Source organism: Symphalangus syndactylus, chromosome 10, assembly GCF_028878055.3.
Source record: "Symphalangus syndactylus isolate Jambi chromosome 10, NHGRI_mSymSyn1-v2.1_pri, whole genome shotgun sequence".
NCBI classification, from domain to species: domain Eukaryota; kingdom Metazoa; phylum Chordata; class Mammalia; order Primates; family Hylobatidae; genus Symphalangus; species Symphalangus syndactylus.
Genome location: NC_072432.2, coordinates 24,869,412 through 24,896,489, shown reverse-complemented (window position 1 = coordinate 24,896,489; position 27,078 = coordinate 24,869,412). Strand labels below are relative to the sequence as shown.

General features: G+C 35.2%; 1 protein-coding gene across 1 annotated transcript in view; it reads right to left on the bottom strand.

Moving 5' to 3' along the window:
- MALRD1 (MAM and LDL receptor class A domain containing 1) overlaps window positions 1-27,078 on the bottom strand; it is a 690,246-nt gene that overhangs the window by 184,794 nt on the left and 478,374 nt on the right. Inside the window, exons 35-40 of the mRNA XM_063611006.1 lie at window positions 26,248-26,361; window positions 25,528-25,652; window positions 23,939-23,984; window positions 17,310-17,451; window positions 17,183-17,267; window positions 14,063-14,220 (exon numbers count right to left, since the gene is read on the bottom strand). Coding sequence (XP_063467076.1) covers window positions 14,063-14,220; window positions 17,183-17,267; window positions 17,310-17,451; window positions 23,939-23,984; window positions 25,528-25,652; window positions 26,248-26,361 — 670 coding nt within the window. The remainder of the gene's footprint in view (window positions 1-14,062; window positions 14,221-17,182; window positions 17,268-17,309; window positions 17,452-23,938; window positions 23,985-25,527; window positions 25,653-26,247; window positions 26,362-27,078) is intronic.

Sequence of the window (27,078 nt, the reverse complement as noted above, 5' to 3'; positions counted from 1 at the left end):
GGAATAAAAAGAACATTTTATTCACATATGGGCACAAGTAGGTAATGTAAAAATCCTGAAGGAGAAATAATCAGACAGACATCAGTCTTCTAAAAGGTAGGCGGGTACTGGACATTAGCATGCAATGCAGCCACATCTTCAATTATGTAAGGAAAAATAATTTCCAACCTAGAAATCTATACCCAACCAATCTTTCCAATATAGACACATGATTGCTTTTTTCAATCAGGAACTCAAAAGGTTAGCATTTTGCACTTATCTGAAATGCATATGAGCAAAACATACTGTTACAGGATTAATGTATTCCCCTAAAGTTCACCACAGAACCTCAGAATGTGACTGTATTTTGAAACAGGGCCTCATTAAGTTATAATGAGGCTGTTAGGGTAGGCTCTAATCCAATGTGAATGATGCCCTTATAAAAAGAAAAATTTAGACATAAGAAGAAACATGAGGGATAGATATGCCTGCATAGAGGACAGTGGAAAGGTGTGAGGACAGTGGAAAGGAGACCAGTGACCAGTCAAGGAAGAAGCCTCAGAAGAACCCACACCTGCTGACACCTTGATCTTGGACCTCCAGCCTCCATGATTATAAGGAAATACATTTCTATTGTTGAAGCCACCCAGTCTATGGTATCTTGTTATGGCAACTCTAGCAAGCTAATATGCATATCAAACAAAAAGAATCCAATATAGTAGATTGCATAGGCATTAATAAAGAGTGGTGGGCAAAGTTTGCCTACTGCTTGATATTATCATCAAGTAAAATGCATAGTTTTACTTGATGATAATACACCGTGAATTGAAAAACTGAAGAGAGGTCATTGTCATTTTTATGAATATGATTGCCAAGAAGGTACAGAAATGATTTGCACTTTAGTTCCGGACAATTGTAATAAGTCATAGAGCTGTTAGAGAGGATGATTCAGGCCAATCAAATCTGGCCTAAGATCTACTTTCAGTGGGTGGTGGGTAGGTTATTAATTTTCATTCATAATAAATACTTTAATAGACAATAAAAATTGTGCCCACTTTAGGAAAAAAAAAAGGCACAGCAATCGAAACTTATAAACACTGGGAATAAGGAAGAACAAAAGAAATCTAGCCAACCCATCTAAAGACTCAAGTAGGCCTGGTGTGGTGACTCACGTCTGTAACCCCAGCACTTTGGGAGGCCTAGGTGGACAAATCACTTGAGGTCAGGAGTTCAAGACCAGCCTGGCCAACATGGTGAAACCCATTCTCTACTAAAAATACAAAAATTAGCCAGGTGTGGTGGCAGGCACCTGTAGTCCCAGCTACTTGGGAGGCTGAGGCAGGAGAATTGCCTGAGCCCAGGAGGCAGAGGTTGCAGTGTGCCAAGATCACACCATTGCACTCCGGCCTGGGTGACAAGAGCGAGACTCCATCTAAAAAAAAAACAAAGAAACAAAAAAAAACACCCAAAACAAAGCAAAAAAGACTCAAGTAGAGGGGAAAAATAAAAAATACAAGTAGAAAACACACAACCAAAAGATCTATATGACAATGAAGCCTTAACCACAACACATATAAAAAGACTGAATTGATTTATTTAAAAAACTAGAAGCTCAAATTGTGTGAAAAAAACACAATTCAGCCAGATACTGTTTATAATAGGCATAACTAAAGCCAAGTAGCATGGAATAATCAAAATAAAGATATATATTGATTTAAAAAGAAGAAGGTGAGGTGAAATTAATTTTAAGTAGAGAGTTTATTTCAGCCAGGCTTGAGGATGGAAACCCAGGAGCATAGATTCCAGTTGCCCTGAATATACACTTCACTTAGCAGCAGTTACAAGTTGATTTGTAAAGGCAAAATTAGGGATAGGGAGCAAGTTGATACAAAGTTGTTTGCCAAGAATTCTCCATTGGTTTGCAGAAATAACACGGATTAGTGATTGGCTATGCGTTGTTAAGCTAGAGTTTAGGTTACAGTGTCTGGTGTGGCATTATTAGGTTAATTTATAGATGGTTGGGGCAATCACAAGCAGTTTAAAGAGATAACTACATAACTCAAAAAGGGGAGTAAGCCTAGTATGGTGGCTCAGGCCTGTAATCTCAGCACTTTGGGATTCTGAGGCAGGAGGACAGCTTGAGCCCAGGAGTTGGAGACCAGCCTAGGAAACATAGTGAGACCCCATCTCTCTCTCTCTCTCAAAAAAAAAAAAAAAAAAAAAAAAAAAAAAAAAAAAAAAAAATCAGCTGGGCATGATTTTTACATCTGTAGTCCCAGCTACTTGAGAGGCTGAGGCCAGAGAATTGCTTGATCCTGGGAAGCCAAGGCTGCGGTGAGCTGTGATTGCACCACTGTACTCCTGCCTGACTGACAGTACAAGACCCTATCTCAAAAAAAAAAAAAAGGAAAAAGAAAAACCCAGGGGAATAGGGTGTGATTGCTGTCTCAGATTAATGTCTCCCTGGATGTAATAATTAATAGTACTCTTGCAGTACTCAGATAAAAGTTCTTTTATTTTCTTATATGAATCCGACAAAAAATGAAGACAGTGGAACATCCATATTATTAACAAATAGTACAAGATTTCCAGGGAAAGTACAAAGAAGGCTATTTACTGTTGATAAAAGTTGTAATTCCCCAAACAGACATAACTGTCTTGAATTTTTAGGCATTCCACAACATAACTTCGACACATAAAAATCTAAGACAGGTAAAACAAAAAGACAAATAGACACTTTTATAATTGTACTGGAGGCTTCTAAAATACCTTTTTCCTACATTAACAAATTAAGCCAATAACAGTAAGGACAGAGAGGATTATGGTTTGTCTCTGTATTTCTAACATCTATTTATCTACCTATCTTTGTATTCAACTGAGAAGCTATCATTCTTTCACACATTTAAAGAAAATTTTCATCTGCATATATAAAGTTAACATATGATAGTGGAGGCATCTCCAATTCATGGGAGAGGACAAAGAATTACATCAATGTTATTGGAACAATTATACTGCAATTGGAAAAAAACCATCAGGAGAGTATAACCTCTCACCACACATAAACAAAAATGAATCATAACTATTAAGTAGTTAAAACTAGAAATCAGAATTATATAATTATTAAAATTATAAATTATATAAGTATTAAAACAAATGAAAATATTTTGTTATTTTATGACAGAAAATGGCTTTCTAAACAAGGCATTAAACCCAGACTCTGTAAGGAAAATAAAGATGGGTAGCTTTCATGAAATAAAAATGTAAAAGAAAAGTTACTTGAGCTTCAAGTATATTAAATGGTTTTTATAAAGAAATAATATGCAGCTTCAGACCCAGACTTACAAGTGAAGCTGATTTAGGTTCTTTCTCAAGGTGACTTTGCACCTAGTCTGTTTGTAGTCAGGTGTAAGAAAGACCTTCTTTTGCAAATTCCCATGCCTCTGTCTTAAAACTGTGACTTGATTTTAATTTTTAGCTGCATAACTCTTCAAGTTGAGTTTACTTTTATTTTTCTATTTTTATTATATTGTGAAAGGAAAGTCTATTTTGAAGGTCAAATTAGATTAGCTCTTTCTCTTGAGTGTCGACCTTTGCATTTTGTGTGGTGCCTTCCCATCCTGCCTAATTTATAATTTAAAAGCAAACTTAACACCAGTGTTTTTTGCCATCCTATGGCTTATATTTTCTAGTATTCACAATGGAAGATACATATGTACATTTTAGCAAGGTTTACTCTGGCGCAGCTGTCAAAGTGTCTCTTTGCTATCAAGACCTATTCACCTATCTTTGCTAAAGTGTTAATATGAGCTGGTGATTCTTACTCTGTGATAGATTATGTTTGTACGCTTGACACACTCCTAAGTGTACCTTGTCACAGGATCCTAAGTGTCTCTGGCACACCAGACCAAACCTTGCCTTTTCCTGCTATTCAATAAAACATATTAGATTAAAATATAAGACATGGATATTATAGAGGGAGAAACTTGAATCTATTCTTACAAAGAGAAAAGAAATCACTAAAAAATACTTTGCTTCATTTTAACTATTGCTATAACACATTACTCATGTTATATTGTATAAATGATTTCAATGTGTCAGGATGAGTAACACATTAAGAGCTCTTGCCCTAGAATATTACTTGTCATGTTTCTGCTGAAAATAGTAAGACATGCTCAGATTTAAGGTATAATCTAGGTTTTATACATTTGTTAAGTATGCTTAAAAACTTCTACACACATCTCCCTACCTTTTATGCATGGGGACAATTGCATATGTGTCTTAAATACTATCTAATATTTTTCTCCAAAGCTACCATTGATAAGCAGTTTAACACCACTTATAAAAACAATGGCCACGAAGTTCAGCATAAACAAAAATGAAAGAGAACTGGTTAGTCTATAAAATTAGTTAAAATATACTTTGAAAATGAATAAATTTAGAGACAGAATACTGACAGTGCCACTCAATAACATTCATAATAAGATTACATTCTTACAGTGTCAATAATAAAAGAAATGCAACAAAAAGGCCTGATGTTTATATTGCCTTAAGCATATGTTATACAAACTAGTACCGACTTAATTCCTTTCATTTTTTTTATCCTGAGTATATCTTTATTTTTAAAGAGACAGGGTCTTGCCATGTTGCCCAGGCTGGTCTCAAATTCCTGGCATCAAGCAATGCTCCTGCTTCAGCCTCCCAAAGTGGTGGGATTACAGCTGTGAGCCACTGTGCCTGGCCTTCCATTTTTAATTTCTGAAAATATATTTTTTTGTAAATTTAAGTGAATATTCAACTTTGCATATTTTTTGCTACTGAAACATCAAGGTTTTTTTTTCCACTTCTCTTTTCTCTCAACATATGCCTGGAGAAATTTCTGCAGCACAAGTGATAACTATGAGATGGGCTGGGTCCTCATCTATATAGCAACATCTCATGGGAATAACCAGAGCCTTTTTAGCAGCTCATTAACAAGGGTTATCGTTTTCTAAATTATTACTTCACTGCAATAAATGATAACCTAGTACCTGATTAAGTGAATATAAGTATCAATGCATTTCCTCTATTATTAGAAACTCTTTATGCATCATATTTCATTGGTTCATTATTCATATTGCTGTGTCATCTTACTATGGGTTGTGAGAATCATTGTTGAATCATGTATCAAAAGCCTTACTACCTCAAAATACCTTCCACTGTGGGTGCCACGTGTCTCTGCACCACACCCCAGAGGGCCCACAGTCATTCTGCATTTAAGAGAGGCTGAGTTGGGGTAAGACGTTTTCTTCACTGCTAAATTTCCTATTCTGATGATTAGATGTCTGCTATCAAAACAGGGAATAGAATTTCCTCTTGCACTAGCCTAAAGAAGGGGCTCCGGAAACGTCTGACAATTCTAACAGGACAACTGTAGATCTAATGGCAAATTCTAGATGATTACAAAATCGACCAGAAGGGCCCTCAGTGAGTCTGACAAAGAAGATACAGTATTGGTGGCCCTTGTCCTTGAGCAGCTCATTCAAAAGTTAATCATCTCAAGCAGCAGAACACGCTGGGCACGTGGCTCACACCTATAACCTGGGCACTATGGGAGGCCGAGGTGGGCAGATCACTTGAGCTTGTGAGTTCAAGACCAGCCTGGGCAACATGGCAAAACCCCATCACTGCGCGCGCGCACACACACACACACACACACACACATACACACACAAATTAGCTGGGTGTGGTGGCGCATGCTGGTAGTCCCAGCTACTAGGGAGGCTGACGTGGGAGGATAACTCAAGCCCAGGAGGCTGAAACTGCAGTGAGCGGAGATTGCACCACTGCACTCCAGTCTGGGTTACAGAATGACACCCTGTCTCGAAAATACAAATAATAAAAAAACAAAGCAGCAGAACAAAAGGATTGCATGGCATGTCTTACAGGCAACTATTGGTAAGACAAATATTTATAGCATCCCCCATATTGGCTCACACACAAAAAGCATTTGGGGACACATCTAACTATTTAAGTAACCACGACGCTATTTTGTAAAATTTATAATTCAAACCAAATGTATACTGAAAAGTATAATATGCAGAACATGAAATATGCAAAATACCTTTTAAAGAATTAGACTTTATCAACTACTGGTAGAAAATATAAGACAATTTTGAATAATGAAAATGCAAACCCTAAATATGTCATAAAATAGCCCTCTAGTTCTGAAAGGCAGAAAAGTGTAGTAGTTATAAGCATAGACTAGACATAGGCCATGTGGGAAAACCTGCCCAGCTCTATGACCTTGGACAAATTCCTGAAGCTTTGTCTATCTGATTTGCCTTATCTGTTAAAATGTAGATAATGTCAGTACTTGCCTCACTGGAGGGTGTGAGAATCAGATTAATTAATTTATGATAAAGGACTTTGAATGGTGTATGGCATATCATAACCATCTGATATTAAGTCTGACTCTGATATTATTCTCTGTTTTTTTTTTCTCTGCTTTTACTATCTTCCTAAATATTACGTTGAAACAAAACAAAACAAAACTTAATAGTACCAGCTCACAACAATAATGCTTTTCTGAACTGGAGCATTTACATGCTAAATGTCTTATCCTATGGGTTTTACTGAAACTCATTTAGGCCAAAGAATGCCTCAAATCTAAGATAGAGACTATTTCAACACCATAGGCTACTTGTTCTGAAATACAAACAATCGGTTTCCGGAATCCCATATATATATAAACTTATCTGTTATCACGGAAGTTTTAGAAAGTAGCTTTTTTTTTCATGAGCAATTAGAAATTTATATAAACTACAAAAATATTACGAAAAGCCCACCTCAGCCTCCCAAAGTCCTTTTCTTTAAAAATAAGTCTAGAGTAATAAAATATATTAGTTATTTTTAGAGAAATCATCTTGTTCAGTGCCAAGTTAACTGCTTTTTGTAGACCAAATCAATTGAGACAGTATTAAACATCAAAACAAGACAGAAGGTAGGAAGCTGAATAACTGTAATTAAATAATATAATGGGAAATTAATTTGGTTTCATTTAGGGCTCTTTTGGCAGTATGGATCAAAAAGTGACCATCATTTTAAAGAGTGGTTTTAATTTGACATGTAAGTAGGTAATTGAAAGACAGAAAGAAACTGATATTTGTAAGTTCTTCTGGTTTGGCATTACTAGAAAATAAAACAATTATTAAGTAAGTACCAATTAGCATTGTTCTCTAATTCCTTCAGCCTTTAACTGAAGGATATTGATGCCCATGTGAACATTTTATTATTCTGATTATCAGTCATTTACGATGAAAAGATATTGAAGTCTTCCTAATTTCTACAAAATATTTTCTTTATGCAGCCCTCTACTTTGAAGGCTGAGATAAATCAGCATAGTTTGACTTTTTATCCTAAAACATAATGGGAAAATCATAACTGAATTTCACCTTGATCTCATTGACTATACTAGTTGCTGATTGCTTTTGCTTTATATGATACACTTCATTAATATGCTAATAAAATTTAGATATGCTTTATTTAGCAAATTATCTTAAATGTCAGTGAAGATCTAAGTCCTGTGCATTATTTACAGACATTGGTTTTCAGTTTATCTTTATATTCCATTTTAAATCAAGCCACATCTTTGTTGCTCTGGACTTCTGAAATCATCTTCACTTTTCTCCCTGTGCAATGGACTGAATATCACTCCCCAAGATTCACATGCTGAAATCCTAACACCGAAGGTGATGGTGTTAGAAGGTAGGGCCTATAGGAGAGACAAGATCATGAAGGGGGAGACCTCACAAATGGGATTAGTGCCCTTATAAAGAGAATGAAGTCAAGGAAGAGAAATGACAGAAAACAAACAACACAGGTAGCTATGAAACTTTCCATTTGTGATATAGTTCTCTGGAAAAAAAAAAAAGTTTCCCATGATAAGTAATTACTCATCTTCTGCTGAGAGAGGTATTTTGTATCAAATGATAAGGAAGGCCCTCTGAGAAAGATGATGTTTGAATAAAAGAAGCCAGCCTTGTGAATATCTGGAGAAAGAGAAGGGAGGAGAAAAAGGAGAGAGAGGAGAGCTCTCCTGCCTTTTCCATCATGTGAAGTCACAAAAAAGGTCTGGTAAGACACCAGACTTGCCAGCCCCTTGATCTTGGACTTCCCAGCCTCCAGAACTATAAGAAATAGATTTATGTTGTTTATAAGTCATGCAGTCAATGGTATTTGTAATAGCAACCTGAAAGAACTAAGATATCAAGTTTCATTTTCACTTTGGCCTCCTCCTACCCACCAGATTCCAGCCCTTTCCCATATAGCAGACAAAGAGCCCTTTTACATATTTTTAATTACTCTTCATGTTAATACTCTCCGATAGCTTCCCATGGTTTTTAGAATAAAACTGAGTCTCCTTATCATGTACAAGATCATAAATGACCTGGTCTCTTCCTACATCTTCAATCTTATTTATCCTCTTGTCTATGTTGTTCCAGCTATGCCAGCCCTCGAAATTTCTACATGGGAGCTTTTTCATTAACTTGCAACCCCTGTTTAGAGCAGTTTTTCTCCAGATAGTCACAAGGCTGGCTCCTTCTTGCTTTTCAACTCTAAATCCAAATATCATCTTTCTGAGAGGGGCTTTCTTACCATTCAATATAAAATGCCTCTCTCAGCAGGTGATGAGTAATTATCATGGGAAACTTTCTTATTTGCTCCAGCGCTGTATGACAAATGGAAGGTCTCATAGTTATCTGTTTTGTTTGTTTACCTGTTTTCTGTTATCACCTACTAGAACCTTATTCAGAAATAAGTTAATGTAATGAGGACAAATTGAAGCTGACTGTCACTAAAGTTTTTTTTATTATTTTGTAAGGTCATAGCATCAAAAGATTTCTGTTTTCTTTACAGTGCACACTTACATCAGACAAATTCAAGTTTAGAGTAGCTAAACTACTCCAACATATTTCAAATAAAGAAGTTTAATATAGAGAGATAGGGGACTGATTACAAAGGTTACGAAAGAGATGAGAAATCAGCAAGGAAATTATGATGCAACCTACCATATGTAGAATGTTTCCATCCCTAAAACAAGAGGGACAAAGGAAAAATGTAACTAAAGTCAAGCTGCTGGAAGAATATAACAAACCTGCACGTTGTGCACGTGTACCCTAAAACTTAAAGTACAAAAAAAAAAAAAAAAAGAAAAAGAAAAATTTTGGGGCGTGTTCTATGGGAGGTGGAACTAAGGAAGCATGGCCTAATTGGGGGAAGCTGAGTCATAGATAAGGTACAGTTAGAGACTCAATCCAAAATAGGAAGAGAGAGGAGGAAGGCTTGTCTTTTCTTCCTGTCCTCAGGTCTTTGATGGGTACCTTCCATTGACCAAACCTACCTAGGAAGGCAGAAAGCAAAGGAGCTAGGGAAGTGTAGTTCTCTGGAATATACAGCAGATCCTGGAAGGGCAGGGTATGCATAAACTTTAGTGAGATTTCAGAAAATTTACGCAGACAAGGAGACAAACTCCCACAATCTACAATTTGGAATCTCTTTTGAGAATGCATTCCTATTTTTATTGCCTCATAAACCCTTGCCTCTGAAAATTCATCTTAGGTATTTTCTTTCCACATCCCCTCTGAAGGGTTTCTATAATCAACGTAAGAAATAGTTTCAGACAATTGTAATCTACCATGTACTCTGGAGCCACATTTGCTATTATTAACTCAACAGGTCATGTGTTTATGGCACATTCTGGGGTAGTGTCTCTCAACCCTTCCAAATATGAAGACCTTTTAGAAATACGTAATTTCTATTAGAAAGCTAATACAAGTTTCATGTAGAAAAATTATAAAATACATAAGACTGCAAAATAATAAACTTTTTCATCTCAAAAAATACAAATAATTATTTTAACCACTGTAGTGTGTATTTCTCCATTTATTTCTTTTCCCTCTCATGTGTATATATATATATATATATATATATACGTATACATATATATACACACGTATATATATGTATACATATATTTATGAGGTAAATATCTATAGCCATATACACATTTTCACACAAAACTTGGCATTTTTTTAAAATTGCATACTAGTGTACATATTCCTTAACAATCTGCTTAGGTCATTAAAGAATCATAAACATTTCTTTTTATCACTAATTATTCATTCACAGAATTAATTGTTCTACAGTGTTTCTGTATGACCGAATGTACTATATTTTAGTAATTCCTACTATTTGATGCTTAAGTGGTTTCCAATATTTACTAGGGTAAACATGGAGATAAAAAAAAAATTTTGGTCGGGTGCAGTGGCTCACGCCTGTAATCCCAGCACTTTGGGAGGCCGAGGCGGGCGAATTACTAGGTCAGGAGATTGAGACCAGCCTGGCCAACATGGTGAAACACCATCTCTACTAAAAATACAAAAGTTAGCTGGGTGTGGTGGCGCCTGCCTGTAATCCCAGTTACTCCAGAGGCTGAGGCAGGAGAATTGCTTGAACCAGGGAGGCGGAGGTTGCAGTGAGCCAAGATCATGCCACTGCACTCCAGTCTGGCAACAGAGTGAGACTCCATCTCAAAAAACAACAACAAAATCTTTATAAATAAAATAGCATATATATCTATCTTTATTTCATTACAATAAATTTCTAGATGTAAAATGTTTTAGCAAATATAAAAATTATAAATTTTTTAATTGTCAAAATATTATTCATACTTGCAAATTGATAGTCCAGCTAGCAATGAATATCTGTTTCTTTACATCCACACCAACAGTAGATATGATCATTTATTTTATTTTTTTAAGATTATTTTTTATGGTGTCAACATTATTAGAGAAGGGGAAAAAAGGACTTTTTTATTTAGAAAAAAGTTTTTTTCCCACCACAAGTTCATATTATATTAATTGGACTATTGGCATGAATTATTTGTAAAAAATAGAGTTACAAACATGGGTCCACATCTCCTTTATAAGGAGTGGTCCTGCAGTACTATAATACCCAAATTAGAGATTGTAAGAAAGCATAAACTTGCAGGTGAAAAAAAAGCATGCTAATGGAAAGCCTCAATCCAAAGAACAGGGAGAATGGGTTTCCACTTCATTGGTTCCTCCACATGTGAAACTACTTCATGCTTAGGAAGGTTTTCAGTCTGTGAATAACTCAAGATTTTCCACAGCAATGGTTGAGAAAATAAGATTTGCCCCAGCTGCTATGATCCATCAGTGATATAAGGCCACATTATGAAAACAGTTTTTGCTGAGTTTCTGTAATGGTTAGGGCTTTTTCAGTAGCAAGTAACAAAAGGAGAATTCTACTGGTGCAGAAAAAGTGGGATTGAGAGTTTAAATAGAGCAGGTACCTTTCTGTTTCTTCCCCTTTCTTTAGCTCTGTGTCCCTGTGTGTTAGCTTGTCAAACAATCTCTCTCTCTTTGTGGGGAAAGATGGCCTCCAACAGCCCCAAGCCTAGCCTATGTTCCTACAACTTGTAATCCAAAACAAAGAGAAATAACTCTCTTCCTCTGCATCAAATGCTTAGAGGAGCCTATGATTGGCCCTACTGAGGTCACCCATGGACGTGGTAAAAGAAAGTCATTGTGGCAGTCAACCCCACTGATATAGTTTGGATATTTGACCCCGTCCAAATCTCATGTTGAATTGTAATCCCCAATGCTGAAGGTTGGGACTGGTGGGAGCTGTTGGGTCATGGGGGCAGATCTGTCATGGCTGGATGCTGTCTTCATGATAGTGAGTTCTCATGATATCTGGTCATTTAAAAGTATTAGCGCCTCCCTCTTTGGCCTCTGCTTTCACCCTGTGACCGCTCCCACTTTGCATTCCACCATACTTGAATGCTTCTTGAGGCCTCATCAGAAGCTGAGCAGATGCCTGGTGCCATGTTTCCTGTACAGCCTGCAGAACTGTGAGCCAATTAAAACCCATTTCCTTTATAAATTACCGGTCTCAGGTATTTCTTTACAGCAACACAACAATGACCTAATACACCCACAAAGACCGTTGCTACAGAAAAATCAATATCATGCTGATTATCAATTTCCTGCCACTATTCTTTCTAGTAGACCTCTCTGAAAACTTCCCAGAGTAGAAAAGCATCATTATACTTAACTGCTGCCTTCTGGTTCGAAAAACCAGTAAGCACCAAAGTCAGGTATCAGAAATCAAGACGTGAGGTCACTATTTCTATTTCAAAGATTATTTACAGAAACATGGCTAAACACAGAGGGTCATTTAACTGGGTAACTAAGGAACTGAAGGTCCAGCTGGTGAGTAGCTAAAGAACACATGGGTGGTCTTTTTGAATTGAGGTAGCAACAATTTCTTAGAAAGTGACTGAAATCTGCCTACATTATATGGAAAGGTCTGGTGGCCTTTCCATTGATGCTTGCTTTGATGAGAACTGTAGACTAGTGTCCTCTTCAATTGCAGCAATCTGTATAATGTCAGTAGAAATAAGGTGTTGTGGAGTTTCTTGAAGCTCAGTGGTTATAAATTACACTGGATAAAATTTAGCATAAGCAATAGGCTAATCTATTGAATATACATCGATTAGATGTAAAAACTATGAAAAATAATTTAAAATTTTTATATGCTTTGCATTTATTCGTGTGCTCCCAAACTGTTAAAAATGAACCTCTTTCTCTGTTGTTTTACTGGCTTCCTTTGAAAAAACATTCTCGTACAGTCAGGATAAATTCTCAACTTTCTGTGCATGTTTACATTTTTACTTAAGAGTTTCAATTTCTGTCGACGTCTAGAATTGATAAGGCCTTTTTACATTCTCTCATTTTCCCATGTTTCTCCTCTGACTTCTTTGGTTGACCACAGAGAATCTGAGAAACAAAACTGGGTAATAGATATCATATTTTTGAGATGGGGGGCATGGTGGCTCAGGCCTGTAATCCCAGCACCCTGGGAAGCTGAGGTGGGTGGATCACGAGGTCAGGAGTTTGAGACCAGCCTGGCCAACATGGTGAAACCCCATCTCTACTAAAAGTACAAAAAATTAGCTGGGCGTGGTGATGCATGCCTGTAATCCCAGCTACTCAGGAGGCTGAGGCAGGAGAATCACTTGAACCTGGGAGGCGGAGGTTCCAGTGAACTGAAATCGCACCACTGCACTTCAGTCGGGGCGACAGAGCAAGACTCTGTCTCTCCCTGCCCCCCACCAAAAAAAGATATCAGATTTTTGAAATCAGAATTTTGACTGTGAAATGTTGAAAAAGTTACTAGGCCTCTTTCAGTCTCAGTTTCTTTGTTGTAAAATTGGGAAAAATATACTTACCTCATCAGGTGAAGGTGATAATTAAAACTGATACCATAGAGTTTATAATACACGTAAATATAAGGCAGAACTTAATAAGAGCTGCTATTATTTACAGAGGACCATATTTGATATAAAGACAAAAATCCCAATTGTATTTATTCAAAAAACAGGATTGGGTAATTATAATTTAATAACACTAGGTGTGGTGTGCTGATATGTAATCACTTAATTAGAAACCAAGATCTTAAAATTGGTTCATGATGACTGAAAAACTCATTGATAGAATGAAAAGTATAATTGCAGCAACTTGTTTCATTAAAGGTATCTGCATTTGGTACAGATTATTGCTTTAAATTAGTTAAAAATAGAGCATGCATGTTGATTTTACTGTGAGCTGATATATACTTATAGTCTCAAATTTGCTTTTCCTTTACTGAATTTTGGGGAGAAAATTATCTTCTTCACCACTATGCATCACATCACATTTCTTTACTGTCCCTAGCTAAGCTGCTAATAGAAGATACATGTGGAATCTGCTCAAACTCTTTTATCTCCAGATAATCTTTTAAATAGCATGTGACATAATTGAGTTCAGGTGGCAGCCATCAGTGAGATAAATCTTGAATGAGATTAAGAAGAGTGACAGCACAGCTTGCCAAAGTCCCACTGCCCCAGAAAGAAATGAGAAATTAATGGCATCAGCACCGGTGGTGAGATCAACAAAAATACAAATAAGACAAGGGAAGACAATGTTTAAACATATCATGCATATTTCAGTGATCATAAATCTCTGGCTTCCTTTTGTACCTTTAATATTCCCATATTCCTGGGATCGATCATGTAGAACCAGAACCGAACAGTACACATTCCAAGGCTTGCTGGGAAGAATTTGGAGGTAGTAATTCTGGCAATGGATCCTTCCTTGGAACCAGATGAGATGACGTACAGGAAGTGCTGACCACTACCTTGAAATAGATTAACACAATTTTTTTCAGTGCAATTATAATATCACATGAGTCGGAATGTGTTTAAACCATTAACAGATATCTTTTTATCCTTATACATACACACAATCAAACAGAACTCATCTTCATTTTGGGAGTCATATATCAATAACATTTAATTCTTCTGAGCCAAAAAAAGTGTCACTATGATCATGTGATTCACAAAATTCCCTTGAGCCAGTGACTCATAATCAAATATTGGTTTTGAATATGAAGGTATATTCTTATTCTCCTAATTTGCTTAAACCTGTCAGATTCCAGCAATAAAATACTCTGTATGCTGTGTATACAGCAAATACAGAGTAGGTACTGGGGACTGATTGGTATTTTATCTTATTTTCAGTTCCTCTGATTCTCACACTGGCCAGGGTAGTAATGAATGGCTATAACTGCCAAGTGAAATGTGATTCTGAGAGTCATTACAATAGCTTTTTCTGAGTAATACACTATTTCTTTTCTTCTCAAATGCATTAGTATGTGAAAGATTTCTGCATTTAAATACAATCGGATTGTTTTCTGTTGCCATTGTCAGAAATTCATCATAGCTACCATTACCCTTTGTGAGTAGGTAAATATAAAATCTATATATGTGTGTGTGTATTTTTTCCTTAAGTTAAATATTTATTTGTAGTCCCATTCAAGACTATTAATATATATTACAATTATATTTAATTATATAATATATTACATATTATATAAATATATATTATATAAGATTTATAACATTATATTGAGAGGACAGTAGTTTCCTGTGTATATTTACATTGTATATAATATTATATATAATTATATATATACAATGTAAATATATAGATATAAATAATTATATAGTCTAATTATACATCATATAGAAAATATATTAATAGTCTTGAATGGGACTACAAATAAATACTTAAGGAAAAAATACACATATATATTTTTTATATTTATGATATATATATTTACACACACATATATTTTATATATTTATAATATATGATTAAATAAAAAATATAATTTAATATATTTATCTAACATATATTAATATATAATTTGATCATATATATTTAATCTATATTAAAATATTTTCTATATATATTTATATATTATCTATGTGTATGAGTGCGTATTTTTTCAGTTAAATATTTATTTTTAGTTCCAAATTGAGGCTATTAAAATATTTTATATTTAAAAGTATTCTTGATTTCCTGTGGTATTTTAGTATTGTTATTCAGATATATATTTTTAAAGCATTACTTGTGAGTTAGTGGTCCAACAGGCTTCTCTTTTGAAGCCTTTCTTTTAAAAAACTTGTTATCAGGTCAACTGAGTACCCTTCATATAATCAGCATATGTATTAGTTTACCTTTATCTCCCAGGATTTAATTCTTCGGTTCAAGGAATACTCATGTGCTATACCCTTGAATACAATTGAAACTGAATACAGTTGAAAATTGAAGTGGCTGGAATATACTGCAAAGGAGAATTAGAGAACCATGTCACACCAACTAATGGCCTGGCTTTTTGTCTTTTCATTTTTTTGAAGGACATTTCAACAATGTCCTTCAAAATATAGAAGATGACAAAAATGAATACACAATTTATTAGAGCAACTTTAGGTTTAAAGGAAGTTGAGAGGACAGTAGAGAGTTTCCTGTGTCCTCATACCTCTCCCACAGACCATTTGTGTATTATTAACCTTTCACATTAGTGTGGTACATTAGTTACAATTATTGAGCCAATATTGATACATTCTTATTAAATAATGTTTTGGCTATTCTGAGTCTTTTGCCTTTCCATGCAATCTTTAGAATCGGTTTGCTAATATCTACAAAATAACTTGGGATTAGAATTGCAGTGAATTTATACACCATGTTGGGAAGAACTGATGTCTACAAGATATTGTCTTCCTATCCATGTACATAGAACATATTCTGTTTTGTCTTCTTGGACTAATGATCTAATTATTACTACATAATGTTATGTAATGTTTCTTTTTATTCCTGTAATCTTCCTTGCTCCAAAGTCATCTTTATCTAAATTTCTACATTCTTTTGATTAATCTTAGCATGGTATATGTTTCTCTATGCCTTTACTTTTAATCTGTGTGTTTATATTAAATGTAGGTTTCTTACTGACAATATATAGTTGGGTCTTGTGTTTGCATCTATTTTGACAAATAGGTGAATTTAGATGATTAGCACTTAAAGTAATTATTCATATAGTCGGACTAATATTTATAACATCTACCATATTTGTCTTCATTTTGTATTCAATACTCTCATATGCTTAACCTTTGCGTTTTTTTTTCCCCTCCTCTCCTGTTTTTTTCTGTCTTCTCTGGTATTTTAATTAAACATTTCACAATTCTGTTTTTATCCTCTCTTAACATATCAATTTTACATCTTCTGTTTTTACATTCTTTTTCTAAGGACTGACTTTGAATTTGCAATATACATTATAACTACCAAACCAAATCCTCTGTCAAATATCATCATACCATTTTATAAGCAACTTATGTAACAACATAACTAACCCATTTCACGGGTAGCACAAGTACCCATGTAAAACAGAGTATTTTCAACTATTCCCTCAACATAATTGGGTATTCCTATTCCCCTAGGTTGGTTAGGTTCTGGTAAAACAGTTTTTCTTGAAGGCAGACCTTGTTAAGAACAGAATGCTCTAGGAATATTTCAAAATGGCTACTTTCCCCCTTTTCCCTGCTGAAAACTGAGAGGATTTTTCTTTCATCTTTGCTGTGAGAATGTGGGAGGGCTCCTGAAGGGAACATTCACCAAAGTGTGTGGGCTGCCAAGGGCTGGGTCCTCATGATATTGTTATCTCTCAGACTTGTCCACATTGTAGCTGCAGCAATCTGTCAGTTGCAGATAGGATTCCTCCACCAGTACTTGTCCCTGAAGAGTTCCTGTTCATGGGCTACTTGCCCAGGTAAGTTGTGATACTCTGTGTCTGGCTGTCTGCGTGTCCAATGTTGGGGGTAGTGGTTTGCCTGTGACTTCAGTTCTCTAATGAATTTAAAAAGAACAGTTGATTTTCAGTTGGTTCACCTTTCCTTCTATGATGATAGGAATGATGTCTTCCAAGCTCCTTACACGCTGGACTGGAAGATGCAAATAACTTGCATCTATTTTTTTAAAAAAAGCTATTTTACTGAAAATATCTCTTTTCAACAACACCCCTTTATAAAGGCTGCCAAAATAAGAAAATTTCAATAAAATTTTTATTTATTTATTTATTTATTTAGAGATGGAGTCTTGCTCTGTTGCCAGGCTGGAGTGCAGTGGCACGATCTTGGCTCACTGCAACCTCTGCCTCCCAGGTTCAAGCAATTCTCCTGCCTCAGCCTCCCAAGTAGATGGGACTACAGGTGTGAGCCACCAAGCCTAGCTAATTTTTGTATTTTTGGTAGAGATGGCGTTTCACCATGTTGGTCAGGATGGTCTCGATCTCCTGACCTTGTGATCCACCCGCCTCGGCTTCCCGAAGCGCTGAGATTACAGGCGTGAGCCACCATGCCCGGCCTAATTTTATGTCAGTAAGATAAGCAGGGAACTTTATCTGAGAATTATTGCAGCAAAATTTTTAGTACAAAAGATTACACATGAAAGCAACTTGGACCGTTCCTGTAGCATCGGTAAGCTGTTTTCCATCCTCATTGTCCTTTGAAATATATTGTATGTACCACCAAATATTGAGTTAGGAAAATTGAACACATTACTTAATTTAGCCACAGAAAAAAAAGTTTTCTAAGTTTCACATTTTGTTCCAAAAATACTGCTTGTTTGCTTTCTTATTTGGAAAATCACAACATAGGTGGCATGCAAAGCCAATATACCTAGACAGCACCTGTCAAACCTACTATGAACAGTGGCTTATTCATTAAAAACGTACTCTCTTTAAATCCATGGTATTTTTAATTAAATAAGAACATCTGGATTTCTCCACATTCTGTTGCCTTTTACACACTTTAGAATTTCTAACGCATTTAGACTGCACTTTATCAGACCAACTTTAAAACATTATCTTCAGTAAGAAAAATACGGTATAATCCAATGAGCTATAATAACTTTTCATGTACAGTAGGGCTTAATTGAAAGTATGGAATATATTCATCCTATATTGGATGTGAATAAATAGCCTTGATTTTGTCCCAAATAGTTAAATAACTAATATGTTTATATAATTTTTATTTTATAGTTCAGTTCTCAAATACTGTAACATATATAATGATAATTAATGTACTTCCATCTCAGAAGCAGATCCTATTTAATTCAGACTTTAAATATTTCTTTTTCCATGTTGTAGTGTCAACCTGATGTTGAAAGCCAAATATTTAAAGCAGTAGGTAAATTAGTAATTGGATTCACTGACACAAATTTAACCAATTTTGCAAAGTTAGGAATTGAATTCTGATTTAAAATTTGTATTTATGTAAATTTATTCCTCCAATTGCATACATACACTGAAACTTCACTAATTCAGATATTTCTTTTCAATACTTTTAGTCCAATATTTAATTATAAAAGGCCAATTTTAAGTTTCCACAACAACCTGAATTAAGTCTAACCAAATGCTCCATCCTTTGTAATAACTTACAGGCTCCTAAAGTAACTCAAGTCACAACATCTTTAGAGTCTCAGTAATTTACTAATAAAGAAAAGTACTTAAAAAACAAAATTGAGATATTTCTTCCAGCCTGGTACCTAACAACATTTCAAGTACTTGAAAAATATTCTAACAACATTGCAGGTACTTGGAAAATTACTGCACACAGGTGGAAACAATAACATATGTATTATTTCTTTCTAAAATAGCCACAGTTATTTTCTAATGGGGTGTGTGTCTTTTGGGCACTATACAAATTCCCAAACCTTGAAATCGGACTGAACATCACCTTCTTTTCCTATTCCACATTTTCCCAGTAAATGTCACTTTTGTGACAGCAACTACTAAAACCAGTTTAGCAAAGATATGACTTCATTGAAAGAAATGTTATACAATCTGATGTTTGCATTTTAGGGCTATATCATGAAACACAATGTAAAGAAAATTAATTCACTGGGAATGATAATCCACCATTTCACTGCAGCATATTTGTTTTGGTACAGGACAATCAATGTCATGTAAGGCCCAATATCAAAGCTAACCATTCCAATTATTAATTAAGTGACTCTGGGCTGAGTTATCAAAGTATATCCCCACTTAACATCTTCAAATTTGCATACTCAATTTTGGTCTTACAAAATTGTGCAGTCTAACACAAAAGTCAGAAAACTGAATCTTAGCCGAAGTATTAATACATGCCAAGGTATCCATTTTAAAATTTAAGAATGCAAAAATGTACCTGGAAATTTAAAAGACACCATTGCAAATTTAATCCTTGCCAATTTTTAATTCTGAAACTCTAGCATATCTAAGTTTGACCTTTTTTTTTTTTTTTTTTTTCGAGACGGAGTCTCGCTCTGTCGCCCAGGCTGGAGTGCAGTGGCGCAATCTCAGCTCACTGCAAGCTCTGCCTCCCAGGTTCACGCCATTCTCCTGCCTCAGCCTCTCCGAGTAGCTGGGACTACAGGCGCCCGCCACTATGCCCGGCTAATTTTTTGTATTTTTAGTAGAGACGGGGTTTCACCGTGGTCTCGATCTCCTGACCTCGTGATCCGCCAGCCTCGGCCTCCCAAAGTGCTGGGATTACAAGCGTGAGCCACCGCGCCCGGCCAAGTTTGACCTTATAACAGGGATGAACTTTTGTGATGCCATATATATATATATTTTGTTGTTTTTTGGAGAATCATAAAGATGAAAGTTGCTTAGCCTGTTGAAATTATTAATAGAAATTCATGAATTATCCAGAAACTATGTACTGTATCTCAATGTTATAACACCTTACACTAAATTATACTTTCAGAAATAGACTCATTCTTTATCTAGCAAGCTCAGACTAGACCCACTTTCAAACATTTATAAACTTTCAGTTGCTTCATTGAGACCTACCTATTTAAATCTAATAAAATCCTTGGGGAAGGTCAATGTAGCCTCTTGCACAAAGTTCAGAATTTATTAAAGCAGATAATAAAGCTTAAATGTCTGAACTGCCACAACATATTTAGAATTTAATGGTAAATCATTAAACCAACTCGCTTTATTTATATGACTCTATGAAAAGATCAACAACATTCACAGGACAGCTATTTATAGAAGCAGAATTTTCGTTTATTTGTTTGATTTTGGACTGTTTTACAGATTACTACTTGCCATTTCAAAAGCTACTTAACTTTCATATATTCAGATCAGAATGCATTCAATTAATTTTGTAAAATCGATTACACTTTAATTAAATACTACCAGGTGTAGTGTTCTGTAATATTATATTTATTAAACATATCTGAATTTTACCTCTCCCAAACTGACACCAAATATTTTCTGGACACTTTTCATTTAATACTTCACTTTTGCTTGTGTAAGTTGATGATTACAAGTTCTTAAGATTCCTGCAGCACAGATTTTATATTTTGCATCTTAATTAGCTACAATTAGGCAATGAATGGAGATTTCCAATTAATATTCAACTTTTACCTTAAAACCTCCTTAAATTGCATACATTTTTGAAAACTGTAGCTGCTTAATGTCAAATAGTATAAATTCAGCATCAAAGTGTACTATGCTCAAATCACAATAGTTACTTAATATCAGAGTACCAAATATATATTAGCCAAATTCAGAATCAATCACTATGCTTCATGGACAATTTTTCACATTAACGTCAGCAGAGAGTAAAAAATTCTGATTTGTCTTTTAGATGTGATTAGCTACACTATTGAGATTTTAAAACCGTTTCATTGAGTCATTCTACTATAAGGTAATCAATTTTACATTTTTCTGTTAAAAAAAAAAGTTGATACTTTTAAAGGAAAGCTAGCTGGGCTCGGTGGCTCACGCCTGTATCTCAGCACTTTGGGAGGCCCAGGCAGGCAGATCACCTAGGGTCAGGAGTTCGAGACCAGCCTGACCAACATAAGGAAACCCTGTCTCTACTGAAAATACAAAAAAAAAAAAAAAAATTAGCCGGGCATGGTGGTGCATGCCTGTAATCCCAGCTACTTGGGAGGCTGAGGCAGGAGAATCGCTTGAACCTAGGAGGCGGGAGGTTGCAGTGAGCTGCGATTGTGCCACTGCACTTCAGCTTGGATGACAAGAGCAAAACTCCATCTCAAAATAATAATAATAATAGTAATACAATTTAAAAAATAAAATAAAGGGAAAGTATGCTTTGACAGCTTCAGTGCCATAAGAAAAATCATACTTATTGCACTAAGGAAAAATAATAAAAGACAATTTCTCACTTCAAGTGATCTGAATTCAATCCCTGCTTTAAATTGAGTCAATTTTAGACTTTCTTTTCTTATTTTCCAGTTCATAAGATAAAGCTGGCTAATAGTTTTTTAAAATGCTGTGCATTATGCCTCTTTAAAATAGCAAAAGCTCCATTCTTCAGAGTCAGATTTATTCAGTCTGCCTCTGCATCCTCCATAATTTCTGCCTGTCTCTCACTCTCAATAGAAGGGTGTCTAATGACTATCAAGTGAAATGCTCTCAATCTCTTTTTGTGCTTTTATTTTCTTCTCCCAGATTTCCAACGTGCATCTGCAATTTTTTTTTTCTCACTCTGTCTCCCAGGCTGGAGTGCAGTGGCACAATCTTGGCCCACTGCAACCTCTGCCTCCTGGGTTCAAGTGATTCTTGTGCCTCAGCCTCCCAAGTAGCTGGGATTACAGGCACGCACCACCATGCCCAGCTAATTTTTTGTATTTTTAGTACAGACAGTGTTTCACCATGTTGGCCAGGCTGGTCTCGAACTAATGACCTCAGGTGATCCACCATCTTGGCCTCCCAAAGTGCTGGAATTACAGGCATGAGTCACTGTACCCAGCTCACATCTGCAATTTTTAAAGGCTGTGAAATGTAAATATGGCCAGCAAGAGAACAAAGTTTCCTCAAAGTTATCAGAATGGAAAACATAGATGTAGTGTTTCTGGAGGCGAATGAATTTTTCTCATAGCATTTGATAAAAATGTCTGTCATTACATTATTTTGATTTGCTTTTTAGTGATACAGTGACTATTTCTTTTAAATGTCATAAATTATATTTCGTTCCAATAAGTTATGCTTTAGGCATTAATCTCTTTTGAGACTAATTATTGCCTCTTTAAATAAAAACACTTTTTTACCAGAATGCCTCATTTTAATGCTATTAACTATCATCAAAATCAATATCATAAACTCCCCCCACGCGCGCCCCGCAGTATGCATTAATCTGATACAAAAATGAAGCTTCTGGTTGTGGCATGCCAACACAAGGTAGAGTCATCTTATTTTGAAAGCTCCTAATATGCTTAGCAGCAAGAATACCTCAATCACAGGAAGATGATATATAAGTGAAATTCATTGCCATTTCCCGTAAGTTACAGCTAGAGACAAGAGATTCTGAATCTCTGCATCCTCATATTTAAAGAACCCTGTAAAACCTCTTTATGAGTCATTTATTTGTCAAGATGCCTTTGGAAACGTGAATTAACTTAATAACATTTCTGTAACTTCGTTTTGCAAATGAGATTACAAGTAAAACTTGTTTCATGGTCATGCAGGAAGGCAAAACTAATAAATGATAGATGCTTTTATTTAGGTAAAATGATAAGTGGCCACTATTATAAAAGAGCTTTGACTTCATTTAAATTTCAGATCTATTTTACCTGGAGGAGTGTGGAAAGCAAGTAAGAACAGAAGAATAGTTATTTTCATTGAAACTGAGAAATATATTATCACATTATTTCAATGAATATGTAATGGGCAGAACTGTAGGCAGGATTGTCCACTGGTTAAGTCTGAAGGCACTGGAGCTCTAGACTTTGATTTGCATCCTGACTCTACCACTTATTAGGTATGTGACCTTGGGCAATCTACTTAAATTCTCTAGGACTCAGAAGCAATAAGAGATAATTATAGTACATACTTTAGCCTCATGGGGTTGTGGTAAAAATTAAATGATCTACTACATGTAAAGTACTTAGAACATAGTTGCAAATTAGTGCCACCCTCCTGGGAAATTTAGAGAATAAAGATGATTCTACCAGTGGAAATAAGACAATTAATTGCAAGTTATTGATTGAACAACTACTATAGAGAAGGTAGCATGTCTTTCATTTGGATGTAGAATGATGTGCAAGATAAGACTGGTAAATATGAAACAAATCCAAAATAATCTTACAATACAAGCTAATAATATGTATTGTTTTAAAGAAAAGCTCTGAGTCAAACTGCCTGAGTTAAAAGCCAAATACTGATAGTTACAAGCTTTGTGACTTTGGGAAAATTTCTTAATCCCTACTATGTCTCATATTTATCATCTATCAAATGGGGATAATAATAATTTACAGCTCATTTGGATTATTGGGAGCATATAATACCAGATATTGATGTAGATCATAAATGCTACATAGTTCAACAAATAAAAGATGGCTTAAATTTGGTGGAGGAGGAAAAACTTCATAAAAGGTGTGTACTAATGGGGTACTACTACTGAAAGACAGGCCATCTTGCAGTCTTTATTTAAGAAGAAGCTTCTAAGGAAACTCAACTATCCTAAGGAAGACAAAGACAAGGATACCAGAGGAAATGTTACCTTCTGACACCTACAGCTATAACAAACAGTAAATACAATCTTAGTCCTAGTCAGATAAACATTAAAAACCTCACACTAATGGCCTTTCAATCTCAGTTCCTTTTACCCAGTATATAGTGTCTACTGTCAGCCAAAAATTACAAATCATACCAAAACAATGGTACAATGAAGCGTTGATATTAATAAAACCCAAAGTACTTTTGAGGTACAAGAACTCAGTTTGTAGAAGAAGAACATAAGAATTAAAATGAAAAATACAATTTGTAGAAGAATGCAGAGTCCTTGATGCTAAACTGAAGGGCAATGAAGAGCCTCTGATTATTTGGAGGACCAGGAGTCACCAATTATAAATATTAATCTTGCATCAATGTGAAGAGTGGCCTCGTTCAGAAGAACAGTTGCATTGTAAATGAGTGGTCTTATCTACAATAGCCCAGAAGTGAGTATGGACGACAGATGTGAAAATGCAAAGATATGAAAACATATAATCAGCTGAGAAAGAGAGCTGACAGAATTTGAAATTGAGAGAGAATTAACAGTGTTAACAATGATGATGACAGTAACAGAAATACTAGGGTCATGAGAAGAAGAGGCTTTCTGCAAGGAAGGCAAGTTTACGTTTGAATATGTTACTTGGAGATACTAACAATTACCTAGTGTGAAAATGATAGTATGGAACTCAAAGGTGGAAATAAGTGATTGATTAGTGGTATTAAATACATATAATAGCAAGAATCAGGTTGTTACAATTTCAAAAATCATAAAAGCCCTTGAAGAGAACTAGAATATATTCAAGAGAACAGAGACCATTTTGTAAAATATTATCTTTACACTATCTAGATCAATGACCAAGAATGAGTGACCAATAATTATTAGTTGCAGAAAAAATATTTTGCAGAAGACAGACTGAAGGGCACCAAGGAAGGTGTGGATAGTGAGAGGGAGGATACAAAGTACATGAGGAATGGTTATTTAAAATATATTTAAAATGAAAACAATAATCATTAGAAGAGAATCTAGACTAAGTTTATTTCATTTTGTCTTTTTTTTGGTTAAGGTCAGAGAGAACCGTGACGCTTGAAGACAAAAAGTATGATGTGGTGATAGAGTGACAGTTTAAGGACACTAAAGGAAATAAATTCAAGGAAGCAAGAATTTGGAAAGACAGAAATGGTTAAGTAGCTCATTATTTTACCCGGTAATAGAGTCTGTAAATAAATACATATTTAGGAGATTCTTTTTAGAGAAATTATGGTGTCTAGATGCTTATAAAATGATGAAATAATTCATTTGAAAAGTTTTCAGATTACATATCCAGAATTTAATCATGCCCTCCAAGATTCCAAATGAACTGATGCATTCACATGTTTTTCACTCAGTATCTTTTCACAGATAATACCTTTGACATAAACAAAAAATGCAAGCAAGCAAGCATCATTTGGGTCGTGCTTGAAACAATTGTTAAGTATTCTTGGAAATATTTTAAATAAATGTAGACAAATATACCAAAGTAAAGGAAAGAATATTTGATTGGGTATCTGATTCAGACGGTATATGTGGCTGAATAGAAGGGGTTCATATTTGCAGACCAGCATTGCTTTTTGGCAGCAAAATGAAAATTACTGTTTGTTTGACGGGGCGAATAGCTGGAGAAATATAGAGCAGAATCATCAGGGTTTGTCTTTGTTGTCTAAACATCACTAAGGTAAAAAACCTGTCTCAGAGAAAAATAAAAGCAACAGGAAGGACCCTAACCTAAACATTCACTACGGTTTCACAGAGAAACACTTTTATTATAATTGTGGTTAACAAGCAAACAATGGCTATTATTTATTCCTTTTCACAGAAAACTTTTAAGAAAACTAAATCTGCAAGACACATTCTGAGGCTTATCAGCCAACGAAGTCACCTGGATTTCTTTTTTGATAGCATTGCATGTTTGGAGTAGAATACTGTATTTCTAAAAAGTGAAATAAGACACGAAGAAAGTAGAAATGACACTGATACGTAGGAAGAAAACAGCAACTAGAGTAACTAAGAAGGATAGAAGAAACATACTTGTTTTGAGCCATTTGGTAGACAAAATGCAATGACAAAGATGATATCAATTGCAGCATTTTTTTTTTTTTTTAGAAAACAAACCATCAATTACCATTTTTATGTCATCAGTTTTATACATTTTGGGATGTTTTGAGAAATCCACATTAAAGGACAGTGGTTACAAATATAGGCTTTTGCTTTAGGCACACAAGAGTTTCAACGCTAAGTTCAACAAGTGCCTTCTGTGTAGTTGGGGGAAAGTTAGTAACCCTCTCTGAGCATCAATTTCCTCTTCCGTGAAAGACTCAAGGTTGTTGTGAGGATTAAATGAAAAAGCCTGTTCATAGCCAGGTGCATGGTGATTGACACTCAGTGAATAGTAGCTACAAAGGGTCACACCAGTTTTGACAATAAGACATGTTCTATTTAGGTGGACATAACAATGATCTACCTTTAGTTATATGTTATTCCTTTAAAAAGAGGTAAACAATAGCAACCATAAGAACCCTTCTTCATTTGCTTTGTATGAAAGTAGACTGTTTAATAGTCCTTTGTTCCAAACTATTTACTTAATCATTGAACAAATATAATACTTAGAAAATATCAGAACCAGTTTTTTATTGTTGTTTGAGAAGGCACCTAGCTCTGCTGCCCTGGCTACATTGCAGTGGCATGATAACAGCTCACTGCAGCTTCAACCTCCTGTGCTCAAGCAATCTTCTCATGTCAGCTTCCCGAGTAGCTAGGACTACAAGCACACACCTGGCTACCTTATAAAAACAAATTGTAGCAACAGGGTCTCACTATGTCTCCCAGGCTGGTCTCAAATTCCTGGGCTCAAGTAGTCCTCCTGCCTCCTGTGATGGCCTCCCAAAGTGCTGGGATTACAGGTGTAAGCCTCTGTGACCAGCCTAGAACCAAATTATTTTTAAAACATGATACTAAAGATTTTTCAAAGTATATAATGAGTAGAGGAAATATTAGTAATATTAATAACTGTTCATTTTATACTAATAGTTTGTCATTCTCCTTGATAAAATCTCCTTTCACCTCATGCTTATATGTTTTGGTGGCATAATAGGAGAAAAGTCAAAGGAAAA